The following is a 26,530-nucleotide window of genomic DNA, read 5'->3' as shown; positions in this document are numbered from 1 at the left end:
GGGGAGGGGGAGGGCAGGGGAGGGGAGGCAGGGTCCCTGGCACCAAGGCAGGTGCCGTCAGCCCCCCAGTCCCCATGTGCCCCTGGCCTCTGCCTTCTGCTCCTGCTGATACGATCACCAAGCTCACGTGCTATTCAAGCACACATTCTGCTTCTCAAAACCTCGAACCCCAGATCCAACTACCACCCCATTCAACCTCCTGCCCTGCTCTTCCTCAGGTGCAGCACATCTGCCAGTTGTGGGGGGGGATTCCTTTAGGACCTTGTCCTGTGCATTTTCATCCGGGGGCACAGACCTATGGAAATACTTGGTTGCCCTGCTTGTTCTGTGACATCGAAAGGGATCAAAATGCACGTCCCGTTTCATCTGGCCATTTGCTTCCCGCACTTGTAAAGAACCTTCAGCGAGGAAGGGGTGACCTCTTTCCAACCACCGCCCAGCACTCGACAGGATGGCCGTGGCCGGCTACCTGCCAGCCCCTTACGCGGCTGCCGTGGACAGCCCTCCTCTCGAGCGGAGTCTCCTGAGAAGTGGTTTGCCCCCCACCCAGGGAACCCCAGTGGGGACCACAAGGTTCCTGGAGCCCGGGCTGTCCCCTCCACCTGGTGACTCACGATGTTGGCGGCTCGCACGTGCATCTCGTAATTATCCTGCTCGCCCTGAGTGGCCCTCGACACCTGCGTCTCGTCCTCAATCTGGAAGGCAAACAAGAAAGCCTAGAATGGGCAGGCGCCCCGGCCCTCAGGCACCTGGCAGTGGCGGCATGACCGCACTCGCCACACCCTGTGGCCTATCGTGCCCTCTGCGCACCGGGCGCTGCCAACCAGACCTCGGGCCGCGTGCACCGTCACCCCCTCTAGCTCTGTTCTAAGGAGATGACAGGCACCTTCACCAGGACCAGTGGATGCCTAACTACACCAGCCGCTGTGCCAGGTGCGGGGAGGTGTTGATCCTGTCTTTTTTGGGGTATGGAGTCCTGTTCAGCACAGACGGCGTCCCTAGCTCAGGTGCTCACTGACCTGCTAAATGGATCAATAAAACGACAATGTGCTTTTTCAAGTGACCGTTTGCCGGGTACTTCCTGGGTGCCAGGCACTGTGTTAGGCACTTGACCATCACCTTAGGAAACTCACAGAAGCCTGGACCGCCGTCCCTGGTTTACAGGCGGGGAAACCTGAGGCCGGGACAGACCTGAGCACACTCAAGGTGTCTCAGGCAGTAAATGGCGGAGCCAGGAGTCCTGCCCCGCCCGTCGCCTGTTAGGCTGCTAACTGTCCCAACCCACCCACCAGGCCAGGGTCCGGGCAGGGGTCAGGGCACCCTAGGCGGTTAGGAGCCAGACTTCCCGGGTTCAAATCCCAGCCCTGCCAGTTATTAGCAGAATGACTTTGGGCAGGTTGGTAAACCTGAGCCTCAGTTTCCCCCTGTGAAAAGGGAGAGGACAACAATGGTACCTGCCCCGTAGAGTTCTTGTGAAGATTAAATGGGACGGGACACAAAGGGCCCTCTCGGCTTGGCCTGACACGTGGTGAGCACTAAATAAACTCTAGCTTTCATCATCACTCTCAATGCTCAAACAAGCCTTACAGGTCTGCAGCGGTCATGCAAAGATCCTGCCCCAATCCGGTCAGCGGGCTTGCCTGACCGGAACCAGACACTGACCACTCTACCCACCTGGGAGGCCTTCCCCGGCTTCTCTCCCTGACCGCGTGCGCTCGCAATAATCCCCATGGTAACCGCTTTACACAGATAAACTCCTCCAGTCATCACAAGGACCCTACGATGCAGGGGAAACTGAGGCACTGAGAAGTCAAGACCTCATCCAAGCCCTTGCTGCTAGTAGGTGATGCTGGACGTTGGATCCCGGCAATGTGACTGGAGTCCCCTACAACTGCCTCACCAGGACCTGTAATTGGCCAGTTTATTTATCTGTTGACCTGTTTGTTATTGTCAGTCCCCTTGCGGCTCTCCCAAATGTTCTCCCCATGGGGACAAGGGTTCCCTGGTATATCGCCATCACCTGGCCCGGAGCAGCCATGTTGAGTGGATGCTGTTGCAAGCAGACACCCTGGCTCCGTTCACCACTGTCCACAATCTCTAGACCCTGCTGCTTCCCTTGGTCTCAGAAGGGGCAGCAGACCGGCGGCCCCCACCCACCTTGGCGGTCTTGATGATCTCGGTGAAGTTGTCCATGATGGACTTGACATCATCCTTGAGCCGCTTGTTGTAAGACTGCAGCAGCGTCTCCTTGCTTTGCGGCAGGGCTCTCTGCTGGGCCATGGCGGGGCCTCGGGCAAGACAGGGGGCACCTGGGACCCAGAGTCTGGTGTGAGCGAGCGAACCCCAGCCTCCCACCCTCCAGGCCCCCGCCTCGGCAGGACCCGCAGCTCTCCGGGGATTCCCTGTCTGCCAAACACACTCGTCCAAGCATCCGCACACAGTGCACTGCGGCGTCTCCTCCGGCCCGCGCCCCTTCCCCGGAACCCCGACGACACCCTGATGGGCTCCGGCGCAGCCTTCTCAGAGGCCAGGCCCACGCACGTCCCCCACCTGCCCTGGCCAGCCGCTTCCCCGCCAGCACTTCTGCCCTACTCCTCACCCGAGGAGCCGCTCGGATCCTACCCCACCTCCTCCAAACGCACTTGGCCTTCACCCCCAATCCGCCGCCCTCGTCTCCACGCCGGGACCCCCGGGGGCCGCACCACGGGACCTCTTGGGCTCCTGAGCTCCGGGGTCTCTGCTGGGACCACCCTCCCGCCCCGCGCCAGGTGCCTCCGGGCTGCGCGTGCTCCGGTCCGGGTGGCCCCCCGACCGAACTCGCGGTTCTTAAGCCACTTTGGAGTAAATCGCACGAGAAGATCGCCGACACCGCCGCCACGCCGCCCCAACGCCCACACCTGGTCCGCAGAGCCGGGGACCGGCGGGTACCTGGCCAGGACGGGCTGGGGACGAGCGCGCGCCCTTCCGGAGAAGTCCCGGCTCCCCGGCGCCTCTCCGCGTCCCTTTGCAAGCAGCTCAGACCCGTCGTCCGGCTCTAGGCGCCGCCCGCCGGGCGGAAGAAAGTTCTGTCGCTTTAAATCCGAAATCCCGCACAGGCTTTAGTTCTCGCGATCTCCGAGGTCGCATACATATTACCCACAATTCCCTTTCCTTTCTTTCTCCGCCAACCGTTCAAGATGGTGAGTGTGCTTGGTGCCGGCGATGCTGGCTTTCGGATCCGGGCTCTATCCGCTGCCATCCTTCTCGAGGCGTGACCGCGCAGGGATCCCTCCACGACCCAGCGCGAGAGGAGCCCCGCGGGGCCTCGCCTCGAGGCACTGGGGCCGCATAGACTCCTCGGCAGCCGGGCCTGGGGAGGAGGAGGATCCGGGGTGCGCAGCGCCGCCATGCGGGGCTCGTGGCTGACGGGGCCGAGGCGCTCCAGCGCCCCGGGGGCTCTTCCGTCCCGGGGGCCGCCTGGGGTCTTGGGCAGGGGGTTCTCAGTCTTTGCCTCTGCTGTTTGGAGCCTGCCGCGCTCCGAAAGGGGCCGCGGGGCGGTCGAGGCTCGTGCAGGTGATGTGAAAGAATATTTGCTATCTGAGTGGCGGTGAGGACGTCTCTAACCACCGAGATCGCTGATGCACGAGCGGGGGGGCGGTCCCCGGGCCCGCGGCGCCTGCGGCTGGGGCCCGGTTTGCTCACGGGGATGCTGGGGGCCGGCTCGGGACCCACCTCTCTTCAGAGAGACTGTTGGGGAGGCGGCGGTTGAACTGGGTGTTTCCTTTTGCCCAGCCGAAGGGAAAGAAGGCCAAGGGTAAGAAGGTGGCCCCGGCCCCTGCTGTGGTGAAGAAGCAGGAGGCGAAGAAGGTGGTCAACCCTTTGTTCGAGAAAAGGCCCAAGAATTTTGGCATTGGTGAGTAAGAGACGGGAAATGTTGAAAGCGGCTGTTTAAATGGTATCCCCCAACGAAGAAAAGCGGCTGGTTGAACAGAAGGTTATGTTTTGGCCTTGCTAGAATTCAGTGAGTTTGGAGTCGAGGCTACCTGGATGGGGATTCTCGCGTTTTCGCCGCTTTCTAGCTGTAACTCGGCTCGGCTCTTAATCTCTCCCTCTGAGAGGGGGCAGTGACGGCGCATCCTTCGTGGCCGCGCTGTAAGGGCCTGAGCGTGTGGCAGTGTGGAGCCCAGATACTGGCCTTGGGATTCAGCTGGGCCGTCACGAAACCAGCTCTGCCAGAGCGGAGGCGGTGGGACTGCGGTACTGACATGCGCCTTGGCTGCTTGTTGAATGAGGAGAGGTGTCGCTAGTGTCCCCTGTGATCCTAGGTGTTGGCGTGCAGGTGATGCAAAAGAATGTTTGCTGAGACGTGGTGATGCCACTTGAAAGCACCGAGATCGCTGATGCACCTACGCCCTTCTGAGTGGCCCTAAACACGAACTGGACGGGGAGTTTGAGCCTCACAGTGTTGCCCTTTACTTCTCAGGACAGGACATCCAGCCCAAAAGGGACCTCACCCGCTTTGTCAAATGGCCCCGCTACATCCGCCTGCAGCGGCAAAGGGCTATCCTCTATAAGCGGCTGAAAGTACCTCCCGCCATTAACCAATTCACTCAGGCCTTGGACCGCCAAACAGGTGAGGTCCTGTGGCAGAAGCGCAGCGTGGGGAAGGGATTTCTTGGGCACGGTTGCCACCTTTACTTGGATACTGGTAGAGCTGAGGCCTGTAAAGGGGCCGTGGGTATCTTCAGTATGTTAGTTTATTAAAACGTAGGATTCCTTGTCTAGTGTCCAGAACGTGATATACTGAAGAGATAACGTATACGATCTGAGGTCTCTTGAAGTGCAGTTGTATTCAGGACAGTGACCTAGCATTTATATGGTTAAGTGATGTAATCTTTTAAACTATCGACTTGACTGGCGGTTTTTTTTCAGCTACTCAACTGCTTAAGCTGGCCCACAAGTACAGACCAGAGACAAAGCAAGTGAAGAAGCAGAGGTTGCTGGCCCGAGCTGAGAAGAAAGCTGCGGGCAAAGGGGATGTCCCCACCAAGAGGCCACCTGTCCTCCGAGCAGGTGAGTGGGCCCCTCCTTGAAGAGGCTGAATGGTGGGGCAGGCTCTTGGCGATGATGCATGAACTTCTTCACCTGGAATCGCTGTGAAGAGTAAAATCCGAGCTTTTTAACCCTGAGTCATGGCGGGGCCCCCGGTGCAAGTGCTGTTGTGCCCAGAAGCCCCACCCCTCCGCCACACAGACTGCTTGTATGTTCTAGGGGTTAATACCGTCACCACCTTGGTGGAGAACAAGAAGGCTCAGCTGGTGGTAATCGCACATGACGTGGATCCCATCGAGGTATGTGTGACTTGTTCTCAAGCGTTGACTGCTGGACTGAGATTGGTTGGGTCCTTGTTTGTACCAGGAAGACAGCTCAAAGCTAAATACTCGGTCTGGCAGAGGCCCCAGCAGGGTGGAGAGCACTGTCAGCTTTCCGTCTAAGGAGTCCTGACAGGAGCCATCTCGTGGCTGTTGCAATGATGTGACACTCTCACTGAATTACACCTTGAAGTACAAGTGTAGGAGCTTTTTAACCCTGAGCAATTGCTACCACGTTAGCTTTTGAGTTACTGCTTTTGCTCAAGATACTCTCTAGAGCTAATGCTGTCTTCCAGCTGGTGGTTTTCCTGCCTGCTCTGTGCCGTAAGATGGGGGTTCCCTACTGCATCATCAAGGGCAAGGCTAGGCTGGGGCGTCTGGTCCACAGGAAGACCTGCACCACCGTGGCCTTCACACAAGTCAACTCGTAAGTGTGCAGTGTAGCCCAGAATTCCCAAGAATCACTAGGGGACAGCCTTCCCCCACCCCCAAGTTTGCTTAATTTCTCGGGATCTTAGCTTAAAGACCAACCTTAAAATACTTTTTTCGGGCTTCCCTGGTGGCGCAGTGGTTGAGAGTCCGCCTGCCGACACAGGGGACGCGGGTTCGTGCCCCGGTCCGGGAGGATCCCACATGCCGCGGAGCGGCTGGGCCCGTGAGCCATGGCCGCTGAGCCTGCGCGTCCGGAGCCTGTGCTCCGCAGCGGGAGAGGCCGCAGCAGAGGCCCGCGTGCCGCAAAAAAAAAAAACAAAACTTTTTTCTGAACTTCTGCCGATGATGGTTATGAATTTCTTCACCTGAATAAACCATGTTGTCATGTTGTCTGAGGCAGGAGGTTTGTGTTGGAGCTAAAAAGGGAGTCGCTGCTGCCTTCTGGAAGGGTAACTGAGAGGCCAATGACCCCCATTTTCCCCTCTGCCTTGTTAGGGAAGACAAAGGTGCTCTGGCTAAGCTGGTGGAAGCCATCAGGACCAATTACAACGACAGATACGATGAGGTAGGTAGCACACTCACACAGAATACTGTCTTCTGGTAAAAGCTGCGTCTTTAGTCAGAAACTGCCTGGCTCTCGGCTCTTTCTGAGCAGTTGTATTTGCCAGTCAACTTGGAACAACCCAATAGAATGTGTGAAATGACCCGCCGAGCTGACTGCCTGTCTTCTTGTTACAGATCCGCCGTCACTGGGGAGGCAACATCCTGGGTCCCAAATCAGTGGCTCGCATCGCCAAGCTGGAAAAGGCAAAGGCCAAAGAACTGGCCACCAAACTGGGCTAAGCGTACACTATTGATTTTTCTGTACATAAAAATAATAATAATAATAAAAAACCTCTTCTTCAGCCAGTGTTGGGCATTTTGGGCTAAAAGGTTGGGGCAGTGGCAAGTGAACCCTGCGTCCTTATCCCTCATAGGGCAGCACTTGTGTGTTGGTCCAGTTTTGAAAAGGCCAAGCGGTACTTGAATACCTTGAATACGCTGAACCAAGCCCGGATCTTAGATCGACTAGTTCATTTGGGTGGAAGGAAGGCGGTACACATGTGGTGTCGAGATTTATTTATACCAGTAACACGTTATTAGCCTAAAGTCGAGTCTCTTGAAATGGCTTCAGCTGTTCAGGGACAGGGCTACATCCGCCAGCCTCCTCACACACCAGGAGTCCGGCTTAGGAATTTCTTAAACCACAGGTACAAGGTGGCCGCGCAGAGTCCGTACCTTGGGTTGAAAGAAAGTGAGCGCTGTCGGCGCTGAAGGGAGGGTGGGGCGAGCAGGAGTGGGCGGAGCCCGGGCTCACCAGGTGATGATGTACTGCATGTGCTCATTCCTCAGGGCCACTCTGGTCTGCCCTCCAATGGGTCCTCCAGGGACTGTGCTCTCTGCGGGGACAGTGGGCTGTGTCCTCACCGGGGCCTGTGCTACCAGCTGCTTGGCACTTAATGGCCAGTCAGCCAGCCCCCTCGTGTCGCCCTCCTCTTAGCGCCTGTCGAGCACACTCCCGCTCCACCAACACGAGCGCTGGGGCGGAAGTGCCGGGGAGCTGTCCAGGGTCAAGAGGAAGCTAGAACAGGGCCTGCTCACGACGTACTGAAGTCGGCATCTATGAAGATGGGCTCCGCGCCTGTGAGCCGGGCCATGGCCTCCAGGTCCCGGTAATGCCAGTGGTTCCTTGCGGGATTATTCTCGGGAACAAAGGGCTTCCTGGTCTCCGACAGCCTCACCATCCCGACTAGGTCCACTTCTCCCTCAACCTGCCCAGGAAGGTGTGAGATGCTCTGTGGGGCCCTGCATGGAGCCTGCATTGGTTCCTACAGGGGGACGGGTTCATGCCCCTTACCTGGCCTTTGCGCCGCGTATCTGGATTCACTTTCTTCCTGGGCACAAACCCTCTATTTACCAGGATGGTGACTCTAGAGTAGTAAGAGCGTGCTGTTTCAGGTAGGGGATGGTTTTTGAATAAAGGTGGTCACTAATGGTCACTCTGGCACCTCCCTCCCGGACCACGGGTAAGGGTTTACGGGTTAGTAGAGCTAGCTGGAGCGGGGGAGGGGTGCCTGCGACCCTGAGTGCTGTAGGTTCACGGCCTCTGCGCCACCGCCGCCGTCACCAGCAGCGGCAGCCTCTGCTTGCTGTGTGCTCCACCTGCCGCACACGCCCCGCCGCCTCCAACTGCTGCCTCGCGTGTCTGCTCACAATCTCCCATCCTAACCAGGGGCGTCCCCGAGCTGCAGCGTCAGGGCCCATCCCAGACCTAAAACCAGAAAGCTGGGGGCTGACAAGGGACCTGGGGTTTCATTTGTATGTTACCGTTGGGAAGCTGCTCTACTTACCGGTCTTGCACTTGCAGAGCCCCCAACGTGTACATGTCACCTTCCCCTGGGATACTCCGCCCATCTCCTCACTCACTATTTGACCCAAAGAGCCCAGGGAAGCCTTCCTCGAGTCGACTCCCCCCCTGCAGGGCTGGGGGTTCCTTTCTCGTGAGTTCCTCTGCAGGCCCCTCAGGCTGCACCCTAAGCGGTAAACGTGTGGGCCATGCATGGACGGCTTCTCCAGAGCCTGTTTTGTTCACCTCTCCTTCCTGCAGAGCTCAACAGGCAGGCGTTGTTCAGTCATAAGTCAATTGGCTTAATAATGTCAGAATTACACATTTCAAACTCCCAAGGAGTCGAGCTTATCTGGGTTTCTTGGATTCCCCAGGGCTGGGGGCTGAGAATGAAGGAGATGGGAAGGACCGCATCTGCCAGGCCGGTCAGCTCCCCCGCATCCCACTCACCCCAGGGCAGTGCAGTGGAAGGGAGTGACCACGTAGGCACCACTCCCAGCCGCCGCCGAGAGCCGGCCGGCCTCCCGGGCCTCCCGGGCCGGGTCCACCAGGGTCCGTGGCATCATGTACAGCTCTTTAGAGTGGTCAAAGTGCCCCCTGACCTTCACTGGCCGGTACTCCAGGTTCTTCAGTTCCATCGGGCTACAAGAGAGGGGAGGAGCTGAGACCAAGCAAGGTTTGGCAGGAAGACAGACCCTCTCAAGGGTCTGCAAACCACGGAGCCCACCGTGGCCTGAGAAGCAATGTAGAAGGGGACACACCGCCACAGTGGGGTCTGCGTGATGCGCCCTCCAAAGGGGGAAGCTGATCCCTTTGATGCCACATGGGAACGTGGATCTGTGCTGCCCAACAGTCCATGTTTTCAAGAAAAGCTTAAAGCTGTGGCCTCCCGTGTGAACACGATAAAATACGTGGGCCAAAACCGTCATCTGCAAGCCGAATGTGACCCACTTGTTTGCTCCTCTGTCTGGAAAGCTTTGTGATTTTAGCTGGCACTCTTAGGACAGTGCCTTTTTTTTGGCTGTGCCGCACAGCTTGTGGGATCTCAGTTCCCCGACCAGGGATGGAACCAGGGCCCCCTGCGGTGGAAGCCTGGGGTTCTAACCACTGGACCACCAGGGAATTCCTAGGACAGTGCTTTTAAATGAGGGGAGAAGGCAGTCGACTGCCTGCGCGTTTTCTCACAGTACCATTCTCATGTCCAGACTTGACATGTGCGTGCCCTCCCCTCCAGCTAGGAATTACTGCTGCAGAAAGCCGTCAGCACTGTGCGGGGGTCCCTCAGCTACACTGGGCCTGGAAAAGGCGCGAAACCCAGGTTCAAAGATCTGTCTGTGTATGTTATGTCAGGCAGCTTCACAAGGGCAGTCGGGTGTCAACAGGAAGCCTAGCAGGACCACTGATTTTCAGGGCTCCCATCAGGGTCGGGAAGGGTGGCAGCAGCCAGGCCCCACTGCTGACCTCACCTGAGCCCCAGCCCCGGGGGGGCGGGGCGGCCTCACACACTCACTCTGCGGGCAGCGGGATGGGCTCGGCCATAACTCTAGACTCTAGTTCTGTGATCAGCTGTAGCTTCCACTTCCGGCGCTGGACCTACGGACACAGGGCATAAGCCCGAGCAGGTGGCAGCAGAGTCAAGGGCTGAGAGCCAGGAGCGCGAGAAGTCAGGCTTTACCTGCCACGTCCCCAGGCCAAAGGCAGTCACAGGTATGAGAAGCAGAAACCACTGGAGGAAGGAGTCGTCTTCCGTTTTTGCGGCAGTTGCTTCGGCTGAAGAGCTGCCACACCTGCTGGGCCTCCAGACCAACCCTAGTAGATGTCACAACACGGGCATGGGGCCGGAAGCCCTGGAACAAAGAACTGGAGCAGACAACTCCTTGAAGCTGCCATGACTACCGGAGAGAACGTGATACAGGAAGAGGGCCCAGGCCACCACGTGCAGTCGGGAGCCCACCAGCAGCACATGCGTCCAGCCCAGCTCCTAACCCAGTGCCCAGCGCATGACACCCACTCAGTGGACATTCACCCACTGAATGAGATCCAGGGCTTAGTCCTGGCTCTGCCACCAACCATGACCCTGGGTAACTCATGGAACCACCTCTCGCCTTTTGTGCAAGAATATGCTGAGATGTACCCTGTCACGAAGGTGCACGGGTGCAGGCTACTGCGCTCCGCAGGCTGACTGATACACTCTGCAGAGTGGTTTACAGAACTCAGAACAGCTGTTCTTTTTCATCGTTCATAAATTTAAGGTCGGCAAAACAAACACAGGAAGTACATTTAGGCTCTCAGAGGGTGAGTCCCATCAACGGAAAGCATTACGGGTCTGGAGGATGGTAAAAAGGCAGGCCTGGAGCAGGCTTGCAACGTGCCTTTACAGTGTGCACAGCACTCTACAGACAAGTACCCTTTGCTGTGCCTTGGAGGCAACATGCAAACTGTGGTGATTAGCTAGGCTTTCCTTTAGGAGCCCACACAGTTTCCGTCCTGGGTTGGCCCCGCATCAGCCCGAGGAGCCGTGGGGCGGTTATGGCACGTCTCGGGACGAGCGTGTCCGGCGGCAGCGCGGACGACAGCGCCCGCCAGAGCCCGCGCGCACCCAGGGCCCGACTCAGAGGCTCGGGCGGCAGTTCCCGGGCTTATCGTGACGCCACGCGCCCCGGCAAAGCGGAGGCACGGACGGACGGGGCGGCTTTCCCAGATGCCGAGGGCATCCCTGGACGAGTCCTCACCTGGGCGCGAGATGACCCCAAGGGCGCTCCTCCGGACGGCGCGGGCCGGGGCCTGCGGAGACGCGAGGGGCCGGCTGAGCTCGTTCAGCCCGGGCGCGCGCCCCCAGCCCGGCCACCCCGCTCCGCTCACCGGCCCCGTGCCCGCCGCCCGCAGCAGCGACCCCAGCCCCGCCGCTCGCAACCCCAGCCCCCGCGCCGCCGCCATCTCCCCGCCCGAGCGCGCGCTTCCGGGATCTGGAGGCGTCTGCTTCCGGGGCGCCGCCCGGCCCCGCCCCCGGCCCCGCCCCCGGCCCACGTGGTTCGAGCGACGTTCGGCCTCCAGCTCCGCGCGCGCCGAGCCATGATCGAGCCGCCGGCCGACGTATGCGCCTTCCTGCGGGAGCATCCGAGCCTGCGGCTGGAGCCCGGCGCCCGCAAGGTGGGCGGGGAGCACAGGACCCCCCGCGACGGGCCCCGGGCCCTCAGACCGCCCAGACCCCCTGACCGCCCCGCCTTCCCGCCCGCAGGTGAGGTGCGCTCTGACGGGCCACGAGCTGCCCTGCCGCCTGCCGGAGCTCCAGGTCTACACCCGCGGCAAGAAGTACCGGCGGCTGGTCCGCGCCTCCCCGGCCTTCGACTACGCCGAGTTCGAGCCGCACATTGTGCCCAGCACCAAGAACCCGTACGTGGCTGGGCCGGGCCGGGGCGGGCCCGACACTGCCCCGGAGGCCTAGGGTGGGACAGTTCCTAGTGCTGAGTCTGGCCGGAGCTGGGTAGACTCCAAAGCCCCGACCCTCCCCGCTGGGTGAGCGCTCCTCAAAGACGCGGCCTGTTCTGCAGCGCCCACCCTCCCGTGAGATAGGAGATCTGAGATCAGGTGGGCGTCCTGGAGCTGTGAGTCACCTGGGATCTCAAGTGAGGCCCGTCCCCCGTGCACGTTTGCTTTTTTGTAAACGTGAGGTCTGTCACCTGGGCCTGGTTGCTTCAAGAGGATTGGAGCGCTTGTGCTTGGTCACCTGAGGTTCTGAACGCGGTCGTTTCCCTATCTTTAGTTTAAAGGAGAGCTTTGATTTAGCTGAGAGCGCACGGTTGACAATAGTAGTCAAAACGAAGAGGGGCTTGGCAGACGCTCCCACTGTCGAGCACTTTGCCAGGCTTTCGCCGACGTGCCTCTCTCGTGCTGGAGCAGAGTCCGGCGAGGCTGGTGAGGCCTGTATTCCAGGTAGACGGTGAGAGGCCGCAGTCCGCCTGGATGAGTGCTTCTCCAACCCGGCTGCGGACTGCAGTTGCTTGGGAGCTTTTAAGAATCCTGATGCCTCAGCCACGTGGTAGACCTCCCCTGTCTGTCGGGGGGAGGCCAGGGTGGAGAACCATGGGTCTGGATCCTTGCTTGTGAACTGTCCCCTTAGGCACCAGCTGTTCTGCAAACTCACCCTGCGGCACATCAACAAGTCCCCAGAGCACGTGCTGAGGCACACCCAGGGCCGGCGGTACCAGAGGGCGCTGCAGAAATGTAAGTAGCCGAGGCGGAACACGGGTGTCTGGGTGCTTGCCTGCCCTCCCCCAGGACCAGTGCCCCTAGAACGCAGAAGCGGCACCTTTGGTGGTACTTGGTGGATGCAGTGGTTCGGGTCCCAGTACAGTGAGGGGAGAGGGACGACGGTAGAGACGGTGCAGAGCCAGAGGCAGACTCCGAAGTAATGCAGGTTGTGTTAAGTGCTGTGAAGGAGACAGTGCCAAGCGAGGCAGGTGGACCTGTCTTATGCGGGGTTTCTCTTTAGACTGAGACTTGAGGGACTGTGGGGGGTGGGGGCGGGGAGAGTGCTTCGCTTGGCTAGGGGGGTGTCTGGAGGACGGCCATTGTGCCACCAGGCAAAGTGGGGTTAGAAAGGCGGGTGGGGACGAGACCACAGTGGGTCTTGGCAGCCGTGGAGTGGGGATGCCCTGGAAGGGTTAAAGCAGGGACTGGCCTGATCTGTTTGTGTCTCAGGATCACATGTTGCTGCCAGGGGAGAGGGGAGGGGAGGGGCGGGGCCACCCGGTTGCTGTGCAGTCACCCAGGTGAAGATGCCGGTGGCTGGGGTCACCAGGTGCTGGCAGGGCAGATGGAAGGATGTGGGAGGTTTCTAACGGTTTTGTGGATAGAATCAGTGGACGGGGGCAGTGAGGGAGAGGGGGAAACCGGCTGTGCTTCCCAGGGTCCTGGTGTGACAACTGGTGGCTGATGACGTCACGAGGGTGGGAGAGTGGAGTCTGAAGAATGGCTTTCTGGGGAAGAGCACAGGTTCCTTCGAACGTTACAAGTGGAGGTGGATCAGGGAGGGTGGCTGTTGAGAACACGGACCAGCCCTCAGATGATGCAGATCAGTGACACAGACACGGCGTCTGCATCCCGCGGAGCTGGGTGACAGGGCCGGGCCTGAGCTCAGAGGAGCCCCATGCGGTCGTGTCTGAGGCAGAGAGGAGTCGCAGGGACGAAGCGGTAGCCTCGTCAGACGGCCCCGAAGGGCAGGTGCGGACGGAAGAGTGAGCCGAGATCTGACGGAGGCAGCTGAGGTGGCAAGGTGGCGACAGAGCCGGGCCAGGAGGCTCGAGCCTCCCCGCGAGCGAGCGAGGCGGGGGCAGGGGGAACGGCTGGGCGGGCCTGGGGACTGGAAGGAAGGTGAAGGAGGACGAGCCCGGAGGCCTTGCTTCCCGGTGAAGAGGTGAGGCTGCGAGCGCGGTGCTGAGGGGCCTGCGGAGGCAGGACATGGGGTCCCTGGGCACCTTGCTTCCCGCAGCCGCGCTCAGCTGCTCGGCGAGGGCGGGAAGGGGCTGCGTTTCCCCACGAGTAGGGAGCGGTTCCGATGCCGGGCCGGGGCGCCTGGCCACGCGCAGGCTCCGCTCTGCTGATGACGGGGCCGCTGTGCGGCCGTGGAGGGGGCGGCAGAGGGGCAGCCGGGGATGGGGCCCCGCAGGTGGGCGGTGACGAGAGAGCCGGGGCCCAGCAGGGCCCGTCCACCCCGTGAGTGACGATGGCCGGAGTTGGGGGACAGTGAGAGCCGATGGAGGGCGAGCTCCAGCAGCCGGCTGCCCCGAGTCCTCGGTGCAGGAGGGGCCGGTGTGGCTCCAGCGAGGCTTCTCCGTGGAGGCCTCGTCCCCGCCCTCTGCTCTGATCCAAGAGTCGGCAAGGGCCAGGCACCAACTTCCGCTGAGCCCCGCCATCCAGCGGGGGTCCTGGCCGCTGTGCCTGAGGGGACTTCAGTCTCCGGGGGACAGGCTGGCCCGGCTTCCTGTGCCCGCTCAGCGCCCTCCCAGCCGTGGCCGGCTGGAGCCAGAGAACAGATGCTCCAGGCGCGTCCTAGTCGGGGAGGAGGGAAGAGGGAGGCCTTCGCCACCCTCCTGCCCCGGGCCCGCGTCCCCACGCGCCGCCCTGCTCTCCCGGAAGGAACCCGGCTGGCGGCGCTCGCCTTCCTCTGCCGATCTTACCTGTGGGGGGAGGGTTCTGGGGGCCCTGGCAGAGCTCAGCTCTGTTCCCGGAGGGCTGTGGGGAGACGAGGCGGGAACCGGTCAGCGTGCGCGTCTGTCTCCCAGATGAGGAGTGCCAGAAGCAGCGCGTGGAGTTCGTGCCCGCCTGTGCCGGCGGCAGGTGTAGGAGGAGGGGAGCCCGGCAGGACAGTGGCGGGCCGCCCCGCCCTAGAGAAGCCTTCTGGGAACCCGCGTCCAGCGATGACGGCGCCGCCCCAAGTGACAGTGACGACAGCATGACAGACCTGTACCCACGTAAGCCGGGACGCGCCCCCTCTCCCTGCCCATCCTCTGGATTCGGGCTGCGACCGTCCGCTCCGTTTCTGTCAGCCGTGAGCAGCTCCCTCCCGCCGTGTGTCCTCCGGTCCTGGGCCCGGCTGACCCCCGGCACGGGTGGCGGACTCGACCTAAAACAGCCCAAACCTCTGCTCCTTCCAGCCGAGCTATTCACCAAAAAGGACCTGGGAGGGACCGAGCACGGGGACAGCACCGATGGCTTTCTGACAGGGGATGAGGACGAGAAGCCAAGACGCCGCAGAGAGACGGGCCCTGGGGACAGCGAGGCCGTGGGCCGGGAGCGGGTCCCCAAGCGTGGGAAGGTGGGGTGCCACCCCCAGGGCTGCCGGCGTGGCAGCGGCTGCTTCTAGCTATGGTTTCAGCTTCTTTAAAAAAACACCTTTCTCACAACCGAAATCTCAAGCTGACGATACGCTAAGATAAGCGCCGAGGCTGCTCTAATGGGGGCGGGGGGCTGCTTCCTGGTTTGCTGCCCAGGAGTTTCCACTAAAGCCTCTTCCTCTCTGCGGGCCGGGATTGCGGGGGCCGGGCTTACAGCACCCCTGCGTCAGATCAGAACGCCTCCACTGATCGGGATTCTCTGTTTGTGCCGCAGAAGCAGTCCGGCTCGTTGAAAAAGAAGTCAAAGAGTCATCACCGCAAACCTAAGAGCTTCAGCTCTTTCAAACAGTCAGGTTAATGGAAAGTCGCTGGAGAAAACGCATCTTGAGAGCCTTTCAAGAACCCTCCCGGCATGCACGCCATGTTCCTCTTCGAGGTGCCCGCCGCGCGTCCTCCCAACTGGTGGGATGTCCATCCACTCCTCGTTTGCCGCCCCAGAAGGCCGGGCCGGGGGGGTCTGACCCGCGGATGTCAGGGTCTCACCCCCACCCCCAGGAAGCAGCAGGGACCCCGGAGGGGGCACCGAGGAGAGCCCTGGCCAGTCCCCACCTGGCTGGACGACACCAGAGGATCACACTGCATACAACAAATGCCACTATTTATTTTGACATGTCTCCAAAAATCAAAATGTTTTCAAACACAACTAAGATATAAAATACAGCATAAAATGAGATTCATAACTATCTCCCCCATAAAGCAAATAATTTTTCAGAAATCGTTGCGCCAGAACCAGTTGGTAGATCCTGTTTTTCTCTTCTCCCCGAGTAGGCATCGACCCCCGGCCCGAGCACTAGCCCACGCAGGGCCAGGGGAGGCGGGACTGGTGGCCACGACGCCACCTGGCCACCAGGGTCAATCTGAGTTTTTACAAACCAGAAAGGTCTTCCTAGCAGGGAGCCGAAGAAGACCTGTACCCTGCCAAAAACAGTGTCACGGAGCAACTGCGACCTGGCCGAGAGCGCCATTCATCAGGGCCACCATGCTGGGGTAACGGGGAGGGGGGTGTAGATCACGACGCCACCCTGCCCAGGTTGCGACACTGAGTCAGAACACCCCCTTGGTGTGGGAGCATCCCAGTGACTGAAGTAGAAAAGCCCTCTGAACTTATAAATACTCGGGGAGTAGGGCCACCAGGGGAGGGATTGGGAGCATCTTGGGTTGAGCCTCTGCAGTGGCGGGGACACAGGACGGTGCTGGAAAGGTGCAAGCGCACTGGTGGGTAAGAGCCGGCCTCCCCCCTGCCCTGGGAAGCTGACCAGGGGCTTCGCTGGGGCGGGGCGGGTTGCTCCCCACCTCACCCTGGCTCTGGCCTGGAAGGTAGACGTGGATCTGGGTTCAGGACTGGCCCCAGCAGCCCTGGGGAGGCCCTCAGGCTTGCACCCCTAGCTGAGCAAACCGGAGAAGGTGAGATCGGCCCCAAGGCAAGGCTTGCGAGAGGCCTCCAAGGAGGGGAGTTCGCCAGCCTCACCACGTCGGTCTGACCCTGACTCCCCATGGGAGGCGCAGAGGCATCGCTAGGAGGCGGACGAGTGGAGAACAGCAAGAAGCACTCAGCCCCAGGAAGAGAAACAGTATAAGGCAATGTTAGGAAACTTGAGATACAGGCTCAAGAGCCAATCGGTAAGGCATCACAAATCGTAAAAAGTAATTTGGGCTGCATTCAGCATAGCAAATAGACAATCTGAGCAAGCCGCAGCCTCGTGAAGATGGGGGAGTGGTGGCCGCACGGCCTGGGGAGCCCCGGGAGAGGGGGGGAGACGAGCGGGCAGCGCCGGCCTGGCTCTGGCTGTGGCCCTGGAGCAGCTCAGCGTGAGGTAACCGGTCTGAGCGCCCCGCTCTGGCCCGGCCCCGCGGTGGCAGCTGCCCCCCACCGAGCTGGGCACGCATGCGGCTGAGGCCCGCGTGCTGCCGGGCCCGGGGGGCGGGTCCCTGCGGGCTCCGGGCAGCCTCCCCGTGGGCCACCGTCCGCACCTTGAGCCACTACCACTCCCAAGGCGTCGCCCCATAAAAACGGCACCAATCCGAGTCGAGGCCCTGATGAACGCCTCTCGCCGCACCTTCGCTGCCCCTCCAACACTGCCTTATGCTTTGGGTCTGGGGTTCTCTATATGCTCTCGCTGTCCCTATAAAGTATCACAACGCAGGGCAGAAACAACGGGGAAGGCACTGGTGCGAGTCTGAACCAGTGTGTTGATGCTGGGCTGGGCCACCCCAAATCATCAAGTAGTTTTAGCTAAAAACGTAAACTTTAAAAAAAAATAAGAGGGAGACTGCTTTGAATGATACACAAATGTATCTGCTCACAGTACAGCTTGAAGGTCCCCCACCCCAAAAAAGAAACCAAAAAAAAACCAGGACTGAGAGGCCACAGCCAAGCAAGCTGCTCACTCCACGAAGCCGCGGCCGGCCTTGGGGAGGGAGGTGCTGACCACGGGCCGGCCGGCTCTGCATGGTCAGACACCAGGTTGTGGGGTCCAGAGCAGATTTAGCCATCAATTATCAGGTGTCCGCAAATAAAGTTCTCAAAACATCTGTGCCTTTACCAAGGGAGGGGAGGGAAGAGGATACAGAAATGCTGGCAGTTACGGCGAATCCACCCCGAACCAGTCCTCGACGGCCACGGGTCCCAGCCAGGCGGGGAGGGGTCTGTTACCACTCTTTCTTCTTCTCGTCCATGGACACGCCCCCGGGGCCCAGGGCCACCACCAGGAGCAAGCCTCCGATCACCGACATGGTCTGGAAGAAGTCGTACTTGAGGAAGTCGTGCATGGGCTTGTAGACGGGAATGGTCCAGAAAGCGTTGAAATACACGTTGATGGCAAACAGCCACACGACGAGAGTCAAAGCGGCCAGCTTGGTTTTAAAGCCAATGGCCACCAAAATCATCAGAGCCGTGCCCACGATGTTCTGGAGAATCTGCACGGGTTGGAAGGTAAGCAATGGAAATAAACAGGCAGGTTCCAGCTGCCCGTGGGCCAGGGTGGAGTGACTCAGGGCGTGCCGAGAGCCGGCATTACAAGCAGGGAAGAAAATCATGTCTCCTGCGATGGGGGCAGCAGCGAAAGCAACGCTTTGAAAACTGAGAAAGGTTTGGGGAAGGGTAGGTCTCCAAAGAACAGACTGGGATTTACCGGGACCTGCCCCAGTCTGAGCCTGGTGGACCTGCCAGTCACAACCACAGTCCCCGGCGCTGCTTAGAGCCAAACGCTCCCCCCCTCCCCAGCACCAGGAGCCCCTCCTGGGGACCCCGCCCGGCCGGGGCCCCCCAGCTCTGTAAGCTACTGGGGGACAAGGACAAAGCCTTCGACTCTGCAGCCCCAACAAAAAGGACACGATCAAGGCAGGAGTGTGAGGAAGGAAAGAGAAACAGGAGCCTGTGCCACCAGGAACCTTCACCAGCAGCCTGGACGGACCCTTCAGCGAGGTCAGGGAGATTCGGGACCTAATTTGTTGGAAAGGCAGCTTCTCGGTGCATAAGAGCTTGGCAGCGTTTCCTTTAACAGGATCATCCCAATGGCCCCTCAGCTATGCTTAGTGCACAGCTGGGAAGAGAGGGGGCAGCACCCCTTCTAGAAGGACAGGGACCCCGACCAGGAACACTCACCGAGAAGAAGCTGGCGTCGAAGTGAAGGAGGGTCATGAACATCAGGACCAGCAAGACCCGGCCTCCGAGCTGCATGTACTGTCTGGGGGAGCTCTCGCGCACGGTGGGGACGCCCGCGAACATGCTCTTCCCTTCGGAACGGGACTCCGCCAGGAGAAGCAACAAGCCTCCTCCCAGGGCCAGGTTCCTGAGGAACGGACACGCCACGCTAGTCGCTCAGGCTCATCAGGCTCTGTGAGCGCCCGGCGGACCACATCGGGAGACGCCGGCAGGAGCAGGGACTCTGGTGACACCCACGGACAGGGAAGCCCCACGCGACCAGAGACACAGGTGCCTCCGCGCCACCCTCGGGATGGCCTGGCCTGGGCTCTCCTGCTGACCAGCTGGGTCCCTGGGAGCCAGTACTTCACTTGGGCCCTCGTCGCCCTCATGAGATACGGGGTCGGGAGGGATGACCTCATTCTCACCTCTGTCCTGGGGGCTGTGGGTGGGGAAGGAAAAGGCTTCACCAACGTCCGCTACAGATTCTAAGAAGCATGGTTTGGACCCAAAGAAACTTACTTCAACCCACAGTTACTGAGTTTAGAAACACGAGGAAAGCGCACTAAGTCGCCAGCCAGAAGGCACCTACCTCATGAGGAACTTCAAGTCCCATAAAATGCTGTAGGCAATCGTCTAAGGAGAACAGAGAAGAGAGAAACTTGAGTCTCAGCATTTTCAGACAGATCTGTATTTCTACAGAATGAACAGTGTCAGGCAGTTCTTCCAGTGTAGGTGAGAATCTAAATACAAGACACAAAGAACCCTCTCAGGACCCCGACGGCCCCAAGCTCAGCGTCTCTCGGGGCAGCGGTGGCCCCGGATCCAACAAGCCCTTGCCTCCTCAGGGCGGGGCCCAGGACATTCTGGAGAACGCAGCGGCTCTGAGACACCAGTCTGCAGTAGATGTGTGGGACACATCTCACGTGAGTAGCTAGGTGCTCTTCTTTATGAAGTAAGACGCTAACGACACAGTGTCCTGGCTGAAGCCGACCCCGTGACTTGTCCCCTTGTCACAGGGAACTCAGGAAAGTGGCAAAAGGTGGATGCCCGGAGTTCGGCCCCTTCCCAGGGTGCTCGGCTGTCTGGCTCTCCTGAGTTTCCACGGCTGGCATGAAGGAAACTCCAGCAATTTCTCAGAAGAGAAAAGGAGTTCCAGGCAGACACACAGAGGGCTGAAAGGGGAGTGAGCCTGAGTCCTCACAAATGCCTTTTCGCCAGCAGCTCTGCTCTAACCAGAGCGAGAGTGAGACCCCAGCCACGTGCCGTTTACCTGCAGCGCGATGATGCCGAAGAGCCCAAAGCAGGCGTACTGCACGAAGTTCCTACTCAGCACCAGGAGGCAGCCGGCTGCAAAGGAGAAGGGCGAGGGTCAGGGGACCGCGGCCACCTCACCTGGCCCTCCGGCGCAGCGGGAGCCCAACCGCCCGCCCCCAAGCAAAAAGCATCTTCTGGGAGGATTCATGGTAGGCACGGGCCACACACACGCGTCCACTGGCCTTTACTCATCAAAAACACTGGTCCGGAAAGTGGGTCCCTTGCTTACAGAGTCACTCACTGTCCATCAGAAAGAAGCTCAACTGTGGGGCTTCGGGACAGGCTGGCAAGTGCAAGTCCCGTCCTTGCCCCCTAACGTGCGAGAGGGAGCGCTGCTGCCGCAAGACGGCCAACAGGGGCGGAAGGCAGACCCGAGGCCGACGCAGCTGCTCTGGTGTCTGATGCGCCCCCTTCTCCGTTTACCCGTTGGTCCTTTCCAGACACCCTGGGTTTGGGGTGCCTCAGCTCCTCGCTGGCCCACCCAGGTGCCCCCATCTCCAGCACCTCCCGCTCTGGGCACTGATCACAGGGCCTCAAAGCAACGCAGCCAGGACCCAACACAGAGCACGCACCCGCGCGCCGGCAGGCCCAACTGCCGGGCCCGGGCTGCTGGCCTGGCGCGAGGAGCTACAGACGCACAGGCCCCCGAGCGCCGGCGCCACTCACTCAGCTGTCCGAGCAGGTTGAGGAGCACGAAGGAGGAGGCCAGCAGGTAGCCACAGCTCCAGGTGGTGTCGATGTAGTCCCGCTGCTCGCCCCACTGGAACCACATGCGGACACCGTCCTCCAGGAAGGTGCTGGTCAGGCAGAGGCGCGCCACGTGTGGCAGGTACTGCTTGGTGACTCGCAGGAACTGCGGGGCCGCGGAAAGCCGAGGGTCAGGGGCCCGGCGCCCGCTCCCAGCACCGCCCAGGCCTCCGCCCGGGAGACGAAGGAGCCCGAAGGCGATGCCCCGGGCCCGACCCGACCTCCTCCGCCATCTCAGCTGACGTGTGTGTGGCAACTACAGTCGTCACGCGTGGACTGCCACAGGACACAGGGCGTGGGCAAGGCAGACCCGCCCAGCGACAGAGTGGACCGGCCCTCGGAGGTGACCCGTCGAGGGTGTCTCCGCCGCGGCACTACTGCCTCCGCACCAGCTCGCTCTCTGTCGTGGGGCGTCCTGCGCCGAGGGCTGCAAGCAGCCTCCCCGGCCTCTCTGCCCACCAGCTGCCATGAGCGGCCCCGCTCCGACCGCGACAGCCCAACACCTCCAGACACGGCCGCCTGCCCCCTGCAAGCCGCGCCACTTAAGATGGGTGATTAGGGCACAAAGAGGCAAGGCGAGACTGAGGTACAAATGTCATTCGGGTGAACTGCACGCACTTTCTCTTACCAGGCATTCGAAGCTGAGGTACAAAGGGAAAGAAACCCTATGACACACGCTAACACAGCAGGAACTCGGGAGAAAGATCGGAGACCCACCCACACGAGTGACATGTCAGGAGCCAGAGTCTAAAGGGCAGCGGTGAGTCTGACTCCTCAAAGGGACACAGCTGAACGTCACAGCCCCTCTTAGGCCGACTAAACCTGTCGCTGCAATAAACAGAGGCGTATGTAGGAGCGTCCCTTCGTTTTTGGTGCTCTGAAGAGCTGCTTACAGGTCCTAGGAGGCACGAAAGCTGCCCGACAGGGTTAACGAGCCTCGGGCTTAGACCAGCCTTTAGTTCGTCAGCTCTGGCTCGGTCTGCACAGAGACGCCTCCCCTCCTCCGGGGACCTGGGCCACAGCAGCCTGGCCTGGCCGGCCTGGGAGCGGAGGAGAGAGAGGTGACAAGCCAGGTGTCCACTCTCCTCTAGTCCTGAAGCTTGAGCCCCGAGGTGACGCGTTTGCTCAGCCCCTGACCCCCACGGAAGCGGTGCCGGAGTCACAGTGAGGGGAAGACAGACGCGCAGACAGGCAAGCACGCAGGTACGGGCACAGAAGCACAGGCGGAGACCGGAGCTCAGGGTTCTCATCCTGGCTCTGATACCCACCAGCCAGCACACTGTGGACTGGAGACGGACTGAGTTACTTTGGGGGGAAGGGGAGTGGTCTCTACCATCCTTCTAAAAGTGAGGACGGCTGTGTCCATGGTGGCGAAGATTCTTTCCAACTTTGATGAGCAGAGGAGAAAAAGAAAGGGAAAGGACCCTGTTTAAAAAAAAAAAGAGGTCCCAAATACTCCTATATGAATTCTGGAGTCCACGCAGAGAAGAAACACGTCAGATCGGGGGCTGCGGGGACAGCTGATGCCACATGCCCTCCCGTTTCTGCCTCATGGCCCGAATGATTTCGAAATGCCCAGCAACGGTGTAATCACCCAGCCCGTCAAGACACAAAGAGCACCCCCTCAGCTCTGATGCCCTGGCCCTCGTGTCAAGGCCCAGCCCAGAAGCCCGGGCGACGACACTGGCCTCAGCTCGATGTGGAAACCGGGGAGAAGCCACGGCGAGGCCGGCAGAGCCCCGCCAGATGGCTGTGCAGACTCGGACTCCCGGGCGGGGGAGCGCGCCCACTGCGCCGCAGCCCACAAGACGAGACAGAGGCAGTGTTTAAAGCCTCCGTGACGCATCTTAATTTGAGTGTCTGGGTCAAGAGGATTAAAGAGCGGCCCAGAGAAGGTTCCCTTCAGACATGTAATTCACTCCTCCCTCTGCATGCAGACACGCCAAGGAGACAGACGTCTCTCTGCTTTGGAAAAGCACAGCAAAAGTTCAGGCATCTGTGCTCTGAACTAAGCACGAATCTGATTTTCAAAGTCATACGTGACCTAGGTTTAGGGCTGACGGTTTTATAAGTCAGGCCGATCCGGAGCCTCTCTTAACCAGCCACGCGCTAATGGGCACCTGTTTGCACTGAACAGGAAAGAAAAAAACTAGGTGTGATATAACATGAGACCAGACCCAATTTTAATCTTATTGCCTACACACATCTTGGTCTCAACGTGTGGCCCCTGAACCCACGTCACGCTGCTTTAGACAGTGTCCTTTCGGCACAGCAGAAGAGCCCCCGAAGCAGGCACCCAGAAGCCACCTGGCCGGTGCGCGTGCTAAGCCGGCCTCCCGCTCACACAAAGGGCCTGAAGGCCGGGGGCTGCCTGCTGCCCGCGCACCCCCGGGGCGGTCAGCCATTCTCTCCACTGGGGTAGCTACACCTGACCTGGGACAACCCTAGGAATACGGCGATCATGTCCCACAAAGCACGGGAAAACCTACTTTGTCTTAGTATTCAGGACAAAAGGGACCTGAGGAAAGCAGTCTGCAATTCTTATTTCATGAGAACTTAGAGGCGGAGGAAAGAGGCAGTCAGACTTCCTTGATCACCGAGGACCGGGGCTGCCCTTCTCAAGGGCCAGCTCAAGCCTGCACGTCCCAGATTAGAACCAGCGGCCAGGTGACTTCCCGCACATCAGGCTGAGTCAGGGCTGGTACTGGAGCTCAGTGCCTCACACATGTGCGTCCACCGAGACCCCCGAACCCCCAGTAAGTCTCCCTGAGCACTGCTCTGTAGGGTCACGCAGCACCTCGAGGTCCAGGAAGAGATGTCAGCCGGCCCTGAGCTGGAGAGATGGCCTGGCTTTCTTTACTAAAAACCCACGTGGGACAAAGCGCCTACCAATAGGAAGGCAGCTCCAGGCTGCACCTGACCTTCCGGGAGCAAGCCTCACCAACCACAGCCCCCGCCCGCACGCCTCCACCCCACTGCCCAGAAGAGGCGGGGCGGCTTTTCTGAACCTCCTGTCTAAGACCGGTGAGCAGGGAGAGTGAGTCAGCCGGCTCCCCTCTGCCCTCTCCCCATGCCTTTTCGGCATAAGGCAGGAAGCCCTTGCTGGGGAGGGGGTGACAGAGCAAAGGAACAAGAGGAAAACACTCAGCAGCCACCCACCACTGTCACCAGAACCTACCACACTGACGGTCATCCACGCACTGTTAATCCGGAGTCCTGAGGCCTGGGGGCTGTGTATGCCCGGTTCAGTGTCCTGCCAAGGCCATCCTAGCTCTCCGGCGATTGACCAGAGGCCAAGGGGAGCTCCTGGGGGTGACAGCTTCCAGGACCGGCTCTGTCCTGCCAGAGGACAGGTAAAAACACCAAAGGCCAGGGACCTCCCTGGTGGCGCAATGGTTAAGAATCTACCTGCCAACGCAGGGGACACAGGTTCGATCCCTGGCCCAGGAGGATCCCACATGCCGCGGCACAACCAAGCCCGTGCGCCGCAACTACTGAGCCTGCGCTCTAGAGCCCGCGAGCCACAACTACTGAGCCCGCGTGCCACAACTACTGAAGCCCGGGCGCCTACAGCCCGTGCTCCGCAACAAGAGAAGCCACTGCAATTAGAAGCCCGCGCACCGCAACAGAGTAGCCCCTCCCTGCTCGCCGCAACTAGAGAAAGCCCGTGTGCAGCAACGAAGACCCAATGCAGCCGAAAATAAGTAAATAAATAAATAAATTTATTAAAAAAAAAAATACCAAAGGCCACACTGGAGAGCAAGGCCTCATGCAGCTTATCTGTTACCTTGGTGACGAACCACCACGTAGAACCCATTAAGTGCTAATACTCCTATTTACTGGTGCAAATGTGCTTGCAAGTTACAGTCTGCAGACTGGCAGTGAGCTCCAGCTGCAGGGCACGTGCATAATTTTGGACTGCCGAGTTCATTAGTCTCTGGCTCCTTCAGACCAGTGTCAGATGGCTTCCGAATGCCCAGCTCCAGCACAGAGCACTCTCAGTACCTTCTCCAGCAGGAGGACACTGTCCCTGGCCACGCAGGGCAGGGAGCCTGATGCCAAAGAGGCAGCTCGGGCACAGCCTGCCAGCGGGAAGTAACCAGACCGCTCACGCTGCGCTCGCGCCTCTGCAGACCTGAAGGCAAGGTCGCAGGACGGCCAAGCCACGCGTGGACTCAACATATTGACCCACCACGTGCTGCGCGAGACCACACAGACCTCCCTCTCCGCATCTAAAGGTGGAAACGCTATGGCCAAGCTCCGGGATCCAGGGGCGGCAGAAGTCGTATATGCGGAGGACCTGGCCCAGTGCGGGTGTGCCGAAGGTTCGGGATTGCTGTCGTAGCTCTCAGAGGACACACGGCCCTTTGGAGGTCCCGTTCACGGCAGCCCAGACTTTCTGGCCACATCCTGTCACTTAACTTTTGCTTTTGTTTTCTGAAGACAAGGTTAGAAAAGACAGATATGTCATATTGTATGATCAGTGACTCTGATGCCATTTCCCCAGTCCCTTCAAATGAGATCATTTTCATCTTAAAAGCCGGACTCGCAGCACCTTTATTGTTTTAGTACTATGTGGGTAAGTGTTAAAAACAAAAGCGCCGCCCCAGATTTTGTCCACAGGAAGCCACTGCTTTGGCTCTGCACCCCACTGTCTGTCCACATCCTCCTCTCGCACCAAGCCTGCCGCCAGACGCTGTGACAGACGCTGAGCCCCGCCCTCCTGAGCCACCCAGAGGGGTCCGCTGACAGCTGTCACCATCGAGGTGGGCTCTGCTGATGAAAAACTGACAGCAGGGGCCTGCACTGCCCGACAGACGCGGCCTCGGTCCACGCTGTTTCTCCATTTTTTAAGGCGGCGCGCGCCCTCTTACGACGCTAGTGCTTTGTGCGGTTCCCTTCATTTGTACCCGGAGAGGAACACCAGGCTTTAGAAGCACGCTGTGTGTGGTACTAGCCTTGAGGTCAGAGACTGGGCTTCTCCCAGGGCCATGGCCCCAGGCCAGTCCAGGAGCCTCAGCAGGCCCGGCCTCCCTTCCCATAGTAAACTGGTGCAGGCCAACCCTGTGTGCCCCTCAAGGGCCTTTCTGGTTCCAAGATTCTGCTTCTCTCATTGAAGGCAAACAAAATGGAGAAAAAGAAGAAAGGATTACGTAAAAAGAGTCTGGTGGGGTTTTTTTGTTTTTATTTTGGCAGTAGGAGGGTTTATCATTCGACAGTTGGCAGCAACCTGACTGGAGACATTTTATCTAGATTCGGTTATGAAATTCACTTGCAAAACCAGGGTTTTTCCGGGCTGCAGAGTGCGTGTACAAGGCTCTCATGACTCCCTTGGCTAAAAGGAGCCATCGCCTTAGGTAGTTGCTACTTGGGGGAACAAAATTGGGTCACTACGGTTATGGCAATGAAAACCGACAAACTAAGCAAGCCTCCTTGGTTTTTGAGAGCTTTCCATATGAATTGTTTTTGAGAGGGATACAATTTTTGGATTATGTCTGTAAACACAAAATCACGACCTTAGGAAAAACTGTTTCTTCAAGTCGCTATGTGTTATCCCCAAAGTGTTTTTTAAAGTATCAGCTCACAGGAAAGTAGCGCATAGGAGAACCCGACTGGGAGACCACGCAAGAGAGGTATCACCCCTCAAGGGAAACAACAGGAAATCTTGTTCACCAATAACTGATCAGAAGGTGCACGTGCGCGCACACGCGCACACACACACACACACACACACACACACACACACACACACACACAC

At 59.6% G+C, this 26,530-nt stretch overlaps 5 protein-coding genes and 5 non-coding genes across 14 annotated transcripts in view; 7 read left to right on the top strand and 3 right to left on the bottom strand.

The window, feature by feature from the left end:
- MED22 (mediator complex subunit 22) overlaps positions 1 to 3,041 on the bottom strand; it is a 7,209-nt gene extending 4,168 nt beyond the window's left edge. Inside the window, exons 1-3 of one of the 2 annotated variants that reach the window (XM_029203860.1) lie at positions 2,929 to 3,041; positions 2,158 to 2,309; positions 615 to 695 (exon numbers count right to left, since the gene is read on the bottom strand). In XM_029203860.1, coding sequence (XP_029059693.1) covers positions 615 to 695; positions 2,158 to 2,280 — 204 coding nt within the window. In that variant the 5' untranslated portion in view covers positions 2,281 to 2,309; positions 2,929 to 3,041. Of the gene's footprint in view, positions 1 to 614; positions 696 to 2,157; positions 2,310 to 2,897 lie in introns of both variants that reach the window. The other variant, XM_029203861.1, reaches the window with a different exon arrangement.
- Positions 3,042 to 3,151: 110 nt separating this feature from the next.
- RPL7A (ribosomal protein L7a) lies at positions 3,152 to 6,692 on the top strand. The gene is made up of 8 exons (XM_029203549.1): positions 3,152 to 3,179; positions 3,772 to 3,892; positions 4,463 to 4,612; positions 4,912 to 5,052; positions 5,251 to 5,330; positions 5,648 to 5,778; positions 6,279 to 6,348; positions 6,522 to 6,692. Exons 1-8 carry the CDS (start codon positions 3,177 to 3,179, stop codon positions 6,624 to 6,626), a joined length of 801 nt encoding a protein of 266 aa, XP_029059382.1. The 5' UTR covers positions 3,152 to 3,176; the 3' UTR covers positions 6,627 to 6,692.
- On the top strand, positions 3,548 to 3,622 carry LOC114884852. The gene has a single exon (XR_003790920.1). It is a non-coding gene; the product is annotated as a small nucleolar RNA SNORD24 (small nucleolar RNA).
- On the top strand, positions 4,314 to 4,384 carry LOC114884853. Its single transcript, XR_003790921.1, has one exon. It is a non-coding gene; the product is annotated as a small nucleolar RNA SNORD24 (small nucleolar RNA).
- Positions 5,099 to 5,173, top strand: LOC114884849. Its single transcript, XR_003790917.1, has one exon. It is a non-coding gene; the product is annotated as a small nucleolar RNA SNORD36 (small nucleolar RNA).
- On the top strand, positions 5,505 to 5,577 carry LOC114884850. Its single transcript, XR_003790918.1, has one exon. It is a non-coding gene; the product is annotated as a small nucleolar RNA SNORD36 (small nucleolar RNA).
- LOC114884851 lies at positions 6,120 to 6,184 on the top strand. The gene has a single exon (XR_003790919.1). It is a non-coding gene; the product is annotated as a small nucleolar RNA SNORD36 (small nucleolar RNA).
- A 193-nt stretch (positions 6,693 to 6,885) lies between the features above and the next one.
- On the bottom strand, positions 6,886 to 11,106 carry LOC114884545 (surfeit locus protein 1). Of its 3 annotated transcripts, none has more exons than XM_029203545.1 (8): positions 10,902 to 11,106; positions 9,845 to 9,978; positions 9,680 to 9,762; positions 8,620 to 8,811; positions 7,681 to 7,753; positions 7,432 to 7,594; positions 7,141 to 7,222; positions 6,886 to 7,061 (listed from the first exon to the last, which is right to left on the bottom strand). In XM_029203545.1, exons 1-8 carry the CDS (start codon positions 11,104 to 11,106, stop codon positions 6,992 to 6,994), a joined length of 1,002 nt encoding a protein of 333 aa, XP_029059378.1. In that variant the 3' UTR covers positions 6,886 to 6,991. The 3 variants fall into 3 exon arrangements, with proteins under 3 accessions (XP_029059378.1, XP_029059379.1, XP_029059381.1); XM_029203546.1 differs by having other exon boundaries at positions 9,845 to 10,029; positions 10,902 to 11,053; XM_029203548.1 differs by lacking the exon at positions 10,902 to 11,106 and adding an exon at positions 9,360 to 9,465 and having other exon boundaries at positions 9,845 to 10,848.
- A 110-nt stretch (positions 11,107 to 11,216) lies between these two features.
- Positions 11,217 to 17,419, top strand: SURF2 (surfeit 2). Its single transcript, XM_029203404.1, has 6 exons — positions 11,217 to 11,319; positions 11,408 to 11,562; positions 12,290 to 12,393; positions 14,454 to 14,642; positions 14,826 to 14,986; positions 15,280 to 17,419. Exons 1-6 carry the CDS (start codon positions 11,242 to 11,244, stop codon positions 15,361 to 15,363), a joined length of 771 nt encoding a protein of 256 aa, XP_029059237.1. The 5' UTR covers positions 11,217 to 11,241; the 3' UTR covers positions 15,364 to 17,419.
- The window catches only part of SURF4 (surfeit 4), an 11,291-nt gene continuing 1,478 nt past the window's right edge, over positions 16,718 to 26,530 (bottom strand). Inside the window, exons 2-7 of one of the 2 annotated variants that reach the window (XM_029203403.1) lie at positions 20,692 to 20,878; positions 19,982 to 20,058; positions 19,301 to 19,344; positions 19,137 to 19,150; positions 18,670 to 18,856; positions 16,718 to 17,981 (exon numbers count right to left, since the gene is read on the bottom strand). In XM_029203403.1, coding sequence (XP_029059236.1) covers positions 17,715 to 17,981; positions 18,670 to 18,856; positions 19,137 to 19,150; positions 19,301 to 19,324 — 492 coding nt within the window. In that variant the 5' untranslated portion in view covers positions 19,325 to 19,344; positions 19,982 to 20,058; positions 20,692 to 20,878 and the 3' untranslated portion in view covers positions 16,718 to 17,714. The remainder of the gene's footprint in view (positions 17,982 to 18,669; positions 18,857 to 19,136; positions 19,151 to 19,300; positions 19,345 to 19,981; positions 20,059 to 20,691; positions 20,879 to 26,530) is intronic. The other variant, XM_029203402.1, reaches the window with a different exon arrangement.

The sequence above is a fragment of the Monodon monoceros genome, unplaced genomic scaffold (genome assembly GCF_005190385.1).
Source record: "Monodon monoceros isolate NGI ecotype Baffin Bay Population unplaced genomic scaffold, NGI_Narwhal_1 Super_Scaffold_5, whole genome shotgun sequence".
In the NCBI taxonomy this organism is placed as follows: Eukaryota; Metazoa; Chordata; class Mammalia; order Artiodactyla; family Monodontidae; genus Monodon; species Monodon monoceros.
The sequence above is the reverse complement of the archived record's forward strand: the minus strand, read 5'-3'. Positions and strand labels throughout refer to the sequence as shown.

What these genes read in the sequence shown, in the direction of transcription:
- RPL7A (XM_029203549.1), top strand. An exon ending in GGCCTTGGACCGCCAAACAG is followed by an intron (nt 4,613 to 4,911) that starts GTGAGGTCCTGT and finishes GTTTTTTTTCAG; the next exon opens with CTACTCAACTGCTTAAGCTG. An exon ending in ATGACGTGGATCCCATCGAG is followed by an intron (nt 5,331 to 5,647) that starts GTATGTGTGACT and finishes GCTGTCTTCCAG; the next exon opens with CTGGTGGTTTTCCTGCCTGC.
- LOC114884545 (XM_029203545.1), bottom strand. Translation starts at nt 11,106, where the DNA reads ATGGCGGCGGCGCGGGGGCTGGGGTTGCGAGCGGCGGGGCTGGGGTCG. An exon ending in TTCCACTGCACTGCCCTGGG is followed by an intron (nt 7,754 to 8,619) that starts GTGAGTGGGATG and finishes TTACTACTCTAG; the next exon opens with AGTCACCATCCTGGTAAATA. An exon ending in ATACGCGGCGCAAAGGCCAG is followed by an intron (nt 7,595 to 7,680) that starts GTAAGGGGCATG and finishes CTTCCTGGGCAG; the next exon opens with GTTGAGGGAGAAGTGGACCT.
- SURF2 (XM_029203404.1), top strand. Translation starts at nt 11,242, where the DNA reads ATGATCGAGCCGCCGGCCGACGTATGCGCCTTCCTGCGGGAGCATCCG. An exon ending in GTGCCCAGCACCAAGAACCC is followed by an intron (nt 11,563 to 12,289) that starts GTACGTGGCTGG and finishes CTGTCCCCTTAG; the next exon opens with GCACCAGCTGTTCTGCAAAC. An exon ending in GGGTCCCCAAGCGTGGGAAG is followed by an intron (nt 14,987 to 15,279) that starts GTGGGGTGCCAC and finishes TTTGTGCCGCAG; the next exon opens with AAGCAGTCCGGCTCGTTGAA.